Raw genomic sequence first — 13800 nt, 5'->3', positions numbered from 1 at the left:
GATGGCATCAGGATCCTGGTCATAGCTTCTGTTACACTCTCATACTTTACAAAATCTTTTGAGAGAAATGTACGTCACAGTAACATAGGAAATGCCACTTTAACATGGGAAATACCATTATACTCATTCTGTGGTAAAGCTGTGTATAAATGTCACACTCAGGCCAGGCTTAAAACTACTGAAATGTGCAGAACTGTCAGGGACTGTCAAGCGTCAGCGCTATGCAGAGATATTATACACGGTCCATTCACAATTTTCACTACTATTACTGTGAATCACATTTAAAGAAATGTGGTTCAGTTTCTGTGAGATTTCCTGGTGCTCTTCGGACTTTATCCCCATTTCATCACTGTTTGCTAGTCAGTTTTTAAATGTAGGAAATGTGTGTTAAAACACACATGAAGTCCCAGCTACACAAGCTGTGTATTGTTTGCAAACTCAACCTATTTTAATTTCATTCATGGCATTGTCTTTTCTCAGAACATAAACACATATTTCAAATTACAGAAATAGATTTATTATAACTTTACCATGACTATGAGGTTTTCTGAAGTAGGGCCTAGTGCTTCCAAAGATTCTGGTTCATCTGTTGGTCTCTTGTAATGGAAAGCTGTTCCAGCAACATCAAACTTTCTTGGCCAGTCAATAGTCCAGGCACCATTAATATAGTAGTCATCCTCTTCAGATTTTAAAGCTTAAAAAAAAATACAAGCCACCTAAAAATTGGAAGCAGCATTTATAATGGAGAAGCCACTGTAAATTAAGCTACTAATCTGTTAGAAGTATGTGAGCTTCAGCTGTTTTCTCAAAACACTGTTTTCTCAAGCAATATAAAGCCTTTTCTTTTGCCCTGGTGAAAATATCCCTCATGTAAATCAACAATTTTCCCTCCGCAGTAATCTTCAATCAGATGACTTCGCAGGTTTCAGCAATGCAGATGCTGCATGAAATGAACCAGAGTGCCTCATGCAACTTGCAATATATCTTCAACTTTAAAATTGACTCCTTGTGCAATGTATTCTGAATTACATGAGATACATGAACGTCTGAAATGTGTAATCAATTATCAACCTCATATTTAGATTAAGAAGCTGGGGAATGGAATAAGTACCACAGATAATGTGCAGAAGAGAAAAGAGAAGGAACATTGACTCTGACATATAGTACCAGTCAGCTGACGTCTTGCTGCCTTGTTGCCTTGTCCACTTCTTTTTTGCCATATAAAAGCACAAATACAAGATATTTCTGCTACAAACTGAAATACTAGCTAGTTCATCTGATAAGATATTTTATCCTTCTTAATTTACAGCCTTGAAGCATGAAAGCACCAGAGATGAAACAGAAATTCCATAGCTAAACCAGCCATTAGGATGGGCAAGCATATATTATTCAGGGATTTGAATTGGATATTTTATTAATAATATTACATTAAGTTCCTAAATATGAAACTGACATTGTATCTTAAAGTGAATATTCAGTTTATTAAATATTGACTTTTTGATTTAAAGTGAAAATAAACAAGTTTTACATATTTTATTTATTCATTTATAATAGATCATGTTTTTAAAGGAAAAACTATGGTTAGAACCCCATAGTCAGAGCCTGTCATTTTCCATTGAGACAAACAACTGATTTTACTGGGTAGGGGAAAACTACACATCATAATGCTAAGGACTAAGACAACTTCGGTTATCTGCCGTTTTAGTCTCAACTACATGTGTGTGGACAGCTGGTTTACCTTAAACAGTTAGGGAAAATGCCTCAGTGATGCTTAAGTTGTGTAAAACAGATCAGAAAGCATTCATGTGAGCAGGAGATAGTGAAAGAGGCAGTACTGTTCTACTGGTGACAATGATATTCAGCAGAAATTAGTAACTATTTCCATTAGCATCATTAAGTATGAAAGTTAACGTATGCTGCGTATGATTAAACTAACATATATCCAGAAGCAAAGCAGTTAATTTTTTACCTGACTGCCAAAGAAAAATGCATTTTCATTCTCCAAGTAAATTTACCTAATGTCAGTTGTCATGCACAGGTGAAGGCCACAATTGTGAACAGCATTCTAATAATTACACAACAATAATTATGCAGTGGCATAATGCTAGTAGCATATGAAACAAAAAGAACAAATTCATGTTCATAATCAAATCATTTATGAGAACCTAAAATGCAGGAAGCCCATAGAAAACTGTCATAAGAGGAATATAAAGCCAGGTGTAACCTTGGATCAAGCCATTTAAGGGAAGATAACAGTACTATTAAATATATAGATTTTTCTGCAGCTCTGAACATAAGCAGTTTTGTTGCTGCTGGTTTATCTGTTGGAGAAACCAGTTAAAATATTGTGCTATTTGTGCAGCTGCAGAAATGGGCTTTTGACCAATTGTGTTACATAACTAGGAGTGATACTGGTGAAAATGGTCTGCCAGATCAAGGTGAGAGAGGACAAGTGCTAACTGAGATAACTGAATTGTCTAACTGCACTCAAAATTTGAGGTCATGGATTTCAAAGGAACTGCATTTTAGTTGAAGGAACTATTGGATGTTTGCTGTGAGTTAGTTTGAAAATCTTAGTTTGAATAAAGGAGCCAGTGTGACAACAACAGGGGTTTATTTCTTTGGTGTGTTAGAATCATAGAATAGTATGTATGGGAAAGGACCTTTAAAGGTCATCTAGTCCACTCCCCCACAAGAAGCTGGGACATCTCCAACTAGAACAGGTAGACTATTACAAAACTGAGAAGGTTTAGTACACTTTCAAATAGAGAAATTAATTTCTTAGACTGTGATCACATAGTTGGCAGCACTGCAAATAAGAGAATATATAGTAATATGTGTAAATGGTTATTTTGAGCTGAACCAGTTCTGCAATCTTGTTCATGGTATGGCCACACAAATAGCTGTCCTGGACCATAGGAGGAACTCCATAAAGACAGAGAAGGAGCTGTGGAGTTGACACTGCCACTAAAGCAACATGCATAAAACAGTACCCTTGGGTTATTTATTTTGACATCATAATATCATTTTAGCTACCAATTCCGCTTGACTAGTTCCTTTAAGGGAGCAGACAAATCAAAGCCTTCCTTTCCCCAGAAACTTGTTATCCTAAAACAAAGATCTGGTTCACACTCACTGAACAAAATTCCCCATAAGGTATAGTGGATAAAATGGCACTTTTGAAACTTGGAAATGTAAGAAACTAGTAAAGGAAAGGAAGACCTCATTTTGTAGTAAGGGCTCTGTGGAATGAAGCAAGGTAGTGAGGAGAGAGCCTGAAAGCCCAGGAATCCCTTGAAATTGTGATAAGCACATTAAAGAAGTGTTTATGTACAACTTTACATTTTTAGATCTGTGGCCAGATGAAATATTAATGATTTTGTAGGTATTTTCTATTTAAACAAAAAAAATTGCTTTTTTCATTTACTTTATTCAGATTGTGCCAATCAAAATGGTTTTCCAGATCTCTCTTCTCTGCTCTATTCTTAGGGAGGAATAACAATCAATTGTAGCAGCATCTTTTTTCTGTTTTTCAACTGCCCATTAAAGACTTCTTGGCAGAAAATGACCATGACATAGCACGAGTCCCTCACACCACCTCTGCATGAAACCTCAACAGAGGATACAGAAGCAAACTTACCCGCGGTATATTTTGACATGGGGGAGGGGCCTTGGGGAGAGTGATGCTGAAAGCATTCAATTGCTGATAGTGTTATTAATAGTGCAGAATGGAGGGAGGTTAACTATCTGCTGAATTACAGAAGGGTGAGGGCAGGCAGAAAGAAAGGTAAGCAATCAGCAGTAAAAGGTGCCATTATTGTCAATATAATCCACCTAAGAATGAATTTTCTGATGATGGTAATTGCCTTTCTAACTCACACCCACAGATATCACAATTCTTTCCTACATGTTAGTATTCGTTACCAAGTACATGGACTAAAGTCTGAAAGAAGTAGCCTCAACAGCTGCTTTACGGCTTAAACAGGTAATAGTTTTTGCTTGGGCTAATTTCTTAGTTTGCTGTACAAATACTCAGCTCTCTAATCTATTTCTGACTAAGAAATTGGTGTTCTTGTACCACTGTCAACTGACTGCTATGGAAACCAAGATATGTAGACTTTCAGCAAAGCATGTTGTCTTCAGTTTGACTGAGTCAGATCTGTAAACACCAGTATTAAAAAACCAGAAAGCAAACTTAACAGACTCTAGAGAAATGAGTAAGAATCTGGGAATCTGAATTTAATTCAATGCTTTACAGTAGGTTTCCCAAATTGTTTCAATTATCACATAGTTTTTCTGCACCTGATTTTCTTACCTATAAACCAGGAGTGATCTAGTACCTACAAAACAGCAACACTGTGTAATTGATACATTGAATTCCTTTGAAGTAAAGAGACAGGATTGTTAGCATTTAAGTAACTGTGACTGCTCATGAAATAAAATTGTATTTTAAAACAGTTTAATCCCCCAAGAGACTTTCCAGATGGAAGACACTACTTCACAGTGGAACAGGATATTATTTGAGTTTCATTTCCTTATTACCAAGGAATAATGCTCATATTGAGCATTATTTCCTTATCTGCTTCAGTTCAAATCTAACACTTTAAAAATAGTGAAGTTGGCATGATTTTGCACTGAATGGACAAGGAGGAAATGTGTGGACTATTTCAATAACTACATTGAAGAGAATATACCCCAACTAACTACTAACTGTCTGATCACAAGTTAGCTATATGAACAGCTAACTATTCCCTCTGCTACTTCTACAGTGTATAAGGTTTGGACAAATCAGAAAATGTACCTTCAAATCACAATATAAACTCTGACATTTTAATAACTATCTGCTATATAAAGAATGCCCTTACCAATGTAGTTTTTTGACATTGCCACTTCTCTTATTTCAATGTGCACAGAACCTCTTGGAATTTGAATCACTTCCATATATCCTGTAAGACAAAGATAAATTTTATTTGCTGTTTTTTACTTTCATCAGTTTTAAGTAATGAAGCTAAGCATTAATGAATTACTTAAAGCTAAAAATGAGTGTGAGATATGGGATTCAAATGTACTTGAACATTTTCTTTCATGTGATACAAAGGAAAACTTTAAACTTCATACAAAAATTTTTAACTGATGGCAAGAACTTGAGTATTCAGGCATTCCTTTTTTTAAGTGCTAGTAGAGTATTTTCAACAGTGTATCTTAAGTAATTACCATTTACAATGTATTTGGGATCATAGGATAATTCAAGTTTTAGAGGACTTCAGTCAGGCATTTAGTCCAAATTCCTGCTACAAGCAGGCACAGCTAAGAGATCAGATTGAGTTACTCAGAGCTTTATCCTGCTGGGCCATGAAAAACTTCAAAGATGCAAATTGTACAACCTTTCTGGGAAATCTGATCCACTGCTAGTCTGTCCTCCTGAGGAAGTAGGTTTTTTTTCTTCTGTTTGGTTGGTCACCTTTCTTCTATCAGTTTATAGCTACTGTCCTGATTCCCACCATGTGCCCACCAGTGTGAAGAGCCTGGCTCTGTTTTCTCCATGACCTCTTCATAGTATTGAAGGATCATAAACCAGGGGATTCTCCAGGCTGAGCAAGCCTAGTTCTCTCAACCTCTCCTCACAGAGTGTCAAGTGTTCCACGCCCATATAATATTACTGGTCCCCCATTGGACAGAACTAACTGCAGTGCATTACTCCTTTTCCTGAATTATGGAGTGCAAAATCTGGTAACACTAAGTCTACAAGATTAATATTTTTTGAGCTAAGTTTAAAAATAATAGCCTATATGTATTTCCTGAATTTTTAATATGATGAACTTCAGATATTCTTCTGTATTCTTGCTATTCTAAAACTTCATGCATGACTATCAGATTCTACCATACGCAGTAAAATAATACACAACTTAATACACCCTTAATATACCACCATAACTAAAAAATAACAAAAAAACTTCACCAACAGAACTAAGCATTCAGTATTTAAATACATTGTTGTATTTGGGATCAATCCAAGCTAATGCACAAAAAAAGGAACCAATTGGCAAAAAGAGTCAAAGTGAATGACCCACAGTAAAGCCATGCCAGGAATTAAGGCAGCACTGGTATTTGCTAAAGAGTCATCTAAAAGCATTGTGCAACAGAACGGATATACACGTACATACCTCCTCTGGGCAATGAATCATTGAAGAAACCTTCAATGGCTTCACATGTACTCCCATCTCCTCCACATACACGGCATCTGTCTTCCTTAGCATCAGACCCCAAAATATTATCACAACCTACATGCTGAGAACAGAAAGAACAAATATTTTAACAGGATGACGGTAGTGCACCATTATTTCAAAAGTTTCTTTGAAGTTTTTCCCTCAAGTTTGAGATATTCAGTTCTTATTTTTATCTACTTTATTGTTGATAACCAGTACTTTAAGTGGATTTTCACTTGACAATGAAAAGAGATAAAAAAAGAGAATAATTAGCATTCTGGGATGCTACCAAATCTTGATTAATAAGAACCTTGCATTTCTACTGTGACTTCTAGGAAGAGACTTTACAGTGTTTTGCATAATATAATTATTATACTTATCAATAAATGATTACTGATGTTGTTATTTGATATTACAACAGCTTCATGCCATCTATATTGTTTTTTTAAGGTAAACATTTCCTGTGTGATCCTTAAACATTTACACAGCATAAGTAGTATTCTTAAGATGTTACAGCTTCATGGACCATATTTCCATATGCTGCAGGAGAAACTTGCAATTTTTGTAAGTATGAATATAGACTGTAAACTACTTCACAGTAAGAATAAATGCAGAATGAAACATAGTGGAAAGCTGCATTGCATGCTGTATTATATGAAAAAAAATGGAAACAAATGAAAATAAAGACAGAATCTTTGGGAAAAGAAAAAAAAAATAGGATGAAACCGGTAGGTTGTAAACAGAATAAAGACTGCAGCTTGACAATATTTTTCCAGGACTCCAACAAAGAAGACGGCAGCTATGTAACTGTCTAGCTGTCTTTGTTTCCTGTCTACCACTATTATTTGTCATCTTGTAAACAGCTAATATACATGTCATTAAAAAAGTTAAAATACCTTCAATAACTGACAAAATATTATAATTTTAACTATATACAGTTTCACTTACTGATTCACTAAGATGACAGACACCCAACTTTCTTCACAGTTCATTCTCAACTTGAGATTCTTTTCACTTGTTTACTAAAACATGGCAAAACTTAGGATCTCTCTATGTCATTCAATAAGCATACATATTCAGCCCCTCATTTAGCAAAGCACTTCAGCATTAAGTTAAGCTTTAGTTAGGTCAGTGATTTTGTTGAAATCAAGTAATTTTTAGAGTCACCAGTACTTTTCAAATATCTAGACCTAATTACATAATTAAATGCTTTGCTAAACTGAGGAAGCAGTGGAATGCTAATAACCAAAAAATATGGCACAAAATCCTGATTCTACTGAAATTCTTGTAATGCAGTTCTATAGGAATCTTACAAGATAATAAATTTTTTAATAAATGGCAAATAAATAATTATACATTTTTCCTAGAACCAAAGGGCAATAGTGACAACTTTCTGTTTCAATTACATTAACAGCATGATTTTTTTTGCAACAGGATGAACTAGTTCAACAGATTAATATGTTCACATGTAGTGTTTTCCAGCCAGAGCAAAGTTCTAACTGAAATGATGGAACAGGCCTTGGAAGACTGCAAGGAACCTGTTCATCTCCTGTTGCCACTGCAATCAACTCTTCAACAGAAACCATCAAACCAGAAAAAAGATAAAATGGCAGATGCTACTAACATCTGCGAGAAGTTACTGAAATTCAAATTATTTGTCGATTTTATGCAATATCCTTTTTAAACTTTTTGTCTCAATCTTACACTTTTATTAACAACTTGACCTGTCAACACTCCCTTTTGTGTAATATACAAGTACCATACCTAAATATAAGTGACAGCAGACACAACAAGCTAATTCATAAGTACTTTATAAAACTTTTGTAACCTTGCATTCTCCATTGATACAGATATCCAGTGAATCAGCATTGCACTGAGTCCCATCTATTACTGCAGGAGCACGTTCAGTGTAAAAATTATACCCTTCAGCCAAGCAGTTTAATGCACATGGTTTAACCCCACCTGGACAACAAAATCAAATGAAAGAAAAAAAAAAATTAATAGAAACCTTAAAGAGTTAAGGTTTAGTTAAAAATATTAAACAGATATGCAATTTGCAATCTTATCTCATACCTGACATATACAAGGTATATATTTTATTTAACTTCCCCTTAATATTTCTCTCCTTGATTCTTCTCTTTTGCAAAAAAGATTATTTCACACAGTGAGATATGACAAGTTGGCTGGGTCCATAATGATGCCATTATGCTAGTACAATCCTAATGGGTATTGAACAATTTAAAACAACAAGGATATCACTTCACTATTTGAACAGCAAGAGTAGTAACAGAAAGTAGTGCTAGAAGTATATCAAAACTGAGATCAGAAAATTTCAGTTGAGAATTCAGTCCTTTTGAATTACACTACAGCTCACACCACATGATCATGATGACCTTCCTTAGGCTTTTAATCTGAAAACCTGTTTGTAAAAACATTTAGGTTGTTAAGCTAAAATCATTGGTAAATAATTTTATTCAAGTCAATGAAGTGTAAAAAACACAAGTTATACCCTCTAACTTTAGAATAGGGAAAAAAATATTAAATTATATTATAAGTAATGCAATTCCTGAAGTAGTCTTCAGAGACTCCTATAAATGTTTTTACTTTTTTCTCATTTTCTTAATATATTCCTGACTTTAGGAAAGGCAAACTTACTGTGATGTTATTTAATACTAAATACTTAATACTAAACTCATCACTGTAGCATAAGAGGCAGTTGCAGATCATCTATGAAGTATCTAATTCTAGTACAGGTGCAGGTGGAGAACACCTCCATATTTTTAAAGTGGAGTCTCTACAATGATGCTGACTCCCTTTCCCACCAAAACAAAATCTGTTAGAATAAAGAAGTTTTGTTCTTCAGTATCACTTGCAGCAACTGACAAAAATACAAGCTTAAAAATTTTAGCTCATGCTATTTTAGTCAAAACATTATATTTACAAACATTACTCTCTGTACAACATTCATATAATTTCAAAATCTTCACATATGATAATGGTTTTCAAATGCTAACCATTACCTCCAGTGTAGGGTTTCCAGTTATAATACTTTCCCCGGAAAGGCATATTGTCAAAATCCGCACATTGCTTCTCTCTAAAATCACGAGCCCCTGAAGGACATGGCTAAAAAATGACACAAAATAGTTCATTTATTCCAAATATAAACATGCAAGGAAATGATTAAATGCTTATACTGCAAACACAATCATGCAAGTAATTAGAAGGTTTTGTCTTGTGGTTCTGACTCCAAAATTTACTTTATTACTTTGCAGTTGAAGTGTCTATTTGCAATCTTAGGCTGGCATGAAATAGCTGAAGTAATTTAAAGAAAGGTAAGTGTTACATAACAGTTTCCATAAAGCTGGAAAATCAGAATCCTGTCAAACTATGCGTCATAATCAATCCATCAGCTACCTTCTTATAAACACATTAAAAACAGCTGGAAAAAAAATTTGTTCAGAGCTGTAGGTTCAGTTATCCTGTACTAAGCAGCTGTACTGAGACACATTATTATGACATCAAGGAAGAAAAAAAGCATTTTCTAGAGAACTATATCCCTTCTGCTTACTTGTAGCCTTGACAAAAGTATTTTTTAAGGCTGAGAAAGAAAATAGATAGCATGTCTTGCTCTGATTACCAGCCTCCATGCGTCAAGAAATAAAAATTTTCATTTAACATTTCCTTGCTTTGCATTAGCAATTACAAAACCATGAAGTAATTTTTTTACTTGGAATGAGGGTAGATTTCAGTTGAATTGATTTTGGAAAGAATTACAGGAGAAACAGAATTCTTTGCTATTTATAACATTTTTCATCAGCAGATTCAAAATAATCTTGAATATACCCTCATCTCATTAAACATTGTTATCAATGTTTAAGTACCTGCTGAAATTGGAAGCTTCATCAGAAAGTACTTAAAACACAGATTAAAATCCTGTTTAGAGAGAAAGAGAAAATGATTTTTTTGATAGACATCAGAGGTGATAATAAATATTACTAGTTTATGAGCAAGAGAAGAGTCCATTTTATGACATTTTACTTGTCTTCCTGTGTACCTAAGCCAGCTAGCAGTTCCCAGGAATCTGAAATGCATTCAGGTGAAAGGGACTCTATTAACATGGATGCTAAAAATTTATCACACAATGCAAACATAAACACAAAAATTATGATTCTTATTATACATTAATCAATATCTCATTGATTAATGCAATAAGTCAGCCTATTGCCATATGATTCAGGAGCTTTATTATTTTTTTTCTGCTATTCTGAAGCAATATAAATTAAAACAGTGGACATTAGACAGTATTTACATTTTTAATTTTCTCTGTTACTCTATTACCTCCTTCTAATTAAAAATACAGTTTTAAATACAATGCATTAACTGGTAAGAAGAGTAGTGCAACTACTTTTATTCAATAATCCTTCAGATGATAAAAATAAGAATTCCAATAACTTTGTAAGTTTTTTTAAAAATTAATTTTAGTGTGTTTTTAATAGTAACCCAAACTAAATTTGCCTCTTTGCATCACATTCTCCAAGCAGTGGAAAGATCAGTCTTGACATCCCTCAAAACTAGAGCCTGAATCTCTCTGGTACTGGTCACTTCACACTTCTTCAGTCCTGTTTGCTCAGCTCCTAATCTACTCAACTGGTATTTTAATTGCACTGAATTCTCCTTACAAGTTAAATAAATCACCTCCATAATCAAACCCTTTAATCTAAATAATTAAACTAGGACAAAATAATAAAATATGAAGATGAGTAAAAAAGGACCAAGATTTTATTTTTTATACTCTAAAAAATATTCTCATAATCTGGTTTTTGAAATGTAGTCTTGCTGCCTTATTTTCCTATCTTTCTTTAGTATCTCACCAATACCTGACAGGAGGTAAAACTAAAGGCTACGATCTCAAGAAATGCATTCAAAACCATGTTTGGCAAACCTGGTTACCTTCTATGACAGAGCAGCCTGCTTAGTTGATGTTGGGTGAGTGGTGGACATTGCTTGCCTGGATTTCTCTGAGGCTCTCAGTATTACTTCCCACAGCCTCCTCCTGGAGAAGCTGCTGTGTTATGGCCTAGGCAAGGGGTCTGTAGGGTGGGTGGGAACCTGGGTGACCCAGGGAGTGGTCAATCACTTCTCTTCAAACTGACAGCCTGGCACAAGGGGTGTCCCCAGGGATTGATACTGGGCCCAGCACTGTTTCTTTTTCAAAGTAATCTAGAAAATGGGATCAAATGTATCCTAGTGAAATTCTGCAATAGTAGCAAACTGTCTGAGCAAGAGGACACTTGGGAATGGAGAGGCACCCTGCAGAAAGACCTGGATAAGCTGGAATAGTGGGCTAATCAGACCATTGTGAAGGTCAGTGTGGATAAGTGTAAGGTTTTGCACCTGGGAAAGCATAACCCAGGAGTGCAGCACAGGCTGGGATCTACCCAGCTTGGGAGCAGCTCTGTGGGAAGTGGCCTGGCGCTCCTGGTGGACTCAGCTGCCTCTGAGTGATGTGTGTGCTCCTGCGGCACAGAAAGGGAACAGGTCCTGGGTGGCTCCAACAAGGGCTTCACCAGCAGAGATGAAGTCCTTATCCCACCCCACACAGTGCTTGTCAGGCCACACCTGGAGTACTGAGCTCAGTTTTGGCCCCTGGTGCCCAGCACAGACGTGGGCAGGCTGGAGAGGTCCAGAGGAGGGCCACAAAGGCAATCACAGGGCTGGCAAGCCTGGCACATGAGGAATGGCTGAGGGAACGGGGTTTGGTCAGCCTTGAGAAAGGAAGGCTTGGGGAGGCCTTATCCCTCCCCATGTTACAGTATTTGAAGGGTGGCTACAGAGAAGATGGAGATTCTCTCTTTCACAAGGAGTCATATAGAGGAGATGTAATGTGTGCAAGTAACTCCTGGGCAGATTCTGAACACAGAAAATAAACTTTTCTCAATGAGAACAACTAGCCATTGGAATAATTTCCTCAGAACAGTGGTAATTTCCCAAGCAGTGGATACTTTTAAAATTTGGCCTGACGGGGTGCTGGGCCATTTTGTCCAGACCAGGTTTTTGCAGAGAAATGTTGGACCAGATAGTCCTTGAGGTCTCTTCTAACCTATGACTCTATGAAAATCCTAGACATAGAAATGCAAAATGACTATAAGGTAAGTCACAAAATTAATTTACAAAATGTCATCTCTTTGCCACTATCTCTTTATGTACATGTTCTTTTCCTAATGTAAATGTGTAAATAACTGCTTTTCTTTACTGGGTCAGCTATTTCACTTCTTTCATGCAATTACAGTACATGGATAACTCTTGTCAAGCTAAAGACTGCTTGTGTCTCCAAATGTTCTTTTATGAGAAATGCAAATCATGAGGTAGAAACCCAGCAAGAATATGAGAACTTAAAATCAGGTCTGAAGAAAGTCCTGAGAAGAAGAAGTTTTGAGTTTTAAAAGTGTTAACAAATTATTGAACACTGACACGACACCTGTTCATCTTGGAATTTGGGGTCAGGCAGATTTCAGCAATTGAACTTGTTTCCTATTAACAAAGCTTTATACAACCCCTCAGAGAAGATGAGAAACAAGCCAGAAGAGTGACAGTTCAAACTCAGATACTATTTCAAAATGTGGCTTCTCACATGAATTAATTTCAGAAAAAAAACCTGCTTATTATGAAAGCAGTAAACAATATCTGTGAATGTATGCATAATGAAAGGAACACCTCCTGCCAACATTCTGTTAAGAGAAAGGACTGAAAAACAATAAACTTTTAAAAGCATGTAGACACACATATATACATAAAACATTCCCAGAATTTGTAAGCAATCCATGTTTTTCATCATATATAGAGAAAAGAACACTTCTACAATTTTAGATGTATGTCAAATTAAGATTTGCATCCTTAAAAATATTTTAAAATATTTTAAATCAATTAAGTTACTATAACTATAAGAAATTATGTTTCTTGCAATTCTACTAGAATTTTATAATTTTTTTTTTAATTAAAAACACATTGGTTGGAAAAATACGTATTTTTTGTTAGAGATAATATGGTAAAAAACAATTTTATGATGAGTGTGTTCTTTCTACCACCCTTATGTTTCCAGAACTTATTAGCTAATGTTATTTTCTGCTGATCTCAATGTTTCCATTAGCAGATGCCTTTTGAATTAAGAAGTCATATATGGCTTTGGAAGTGCTTGATGAGAAATAAGTCTAGTAGGAGTGTGTGTACTGTTTCCAAAGGATTAAAAAGGTAAAAGAAAAAAGACAAGAGAACTAAATCATGTCTGCAAGTTGACTGAAGTTAAAATAAGGGTGGTTTTGGGTAATGAACAGTAGGCACTTTAGGCAGGGCTATGTTGAAAGTTACAGATTTTAGTTACAGTTACAGGCAATGAATGTTGACACTGCACAATAAATTTCAACAGAAAAGCATACTAACAGCACATTACTCATCAAAACAGTAATAGATTTGCATGCTCTTAATACTTATATTAATCAACATATGATTCCATTAAAATTGCCAAGACTACAAGTCTCTGACTCGTAGTTACATAGATTCCTAAATATTGCTATGAAAAAAATGGACTAGAATTGAC

At 35.3% G+C, this 13800-nt stretch overlaps 1 protein-coding gene across 2 annotated transcripts in view; it reads right to left on the bottom strand.

The window, feature by feature from the left end:
• ADAMTS6 (ADAM metallopeptidase with thrombospondin type 1 motif 6) overlaps window positions 1-13800 on the bottom strand; it is a 140239-nt gene that overhangs the window by 25591 nt on the left and 100848 nt on the right. For both annotated transcript variants that reach the window (XM_058826222.1, XM_058826223.1), the window contains exons 14-18: window positions 9227-9329; window positions 8035-8168; window positions 6165-6288; window positions 4866-4946; window positions 531-694 (exon numbers count right to left, since the gene is read on the bottom strand). In XM_058826222.1, the coding sequence (XP_058682205.1) occupies window positions 531-694; window positions 4866-4946; window positions 6165-6288; window positions 8035-8168; window positions 9227-9329 (606 nt within the window). The remainder of the gene's footprint in view (window positions 1-530; window positions 695-4865; window positions 4947-6164; window positions 6289-8034; window positions 8169-9226; window positions 9330-13800) is intronic.

This window comes from Poecile atricapillus, chromosome Z, assembly GCF_030490865.1.
Source record: "Poecile atricapillus isolate bPoeAtr1 chromosome Z, bPoeAtr1.hap1, whole genome shotgun sequence".
Lineage (NCBI taxonomy): Eukaryota > Metazoa > Chordata > Aves > Passeriformes > Paridae > Poecile > Poecile atricapillus.
This window is presented reverse-complemented; position numbering and strand designations above follow the sequence as displayed.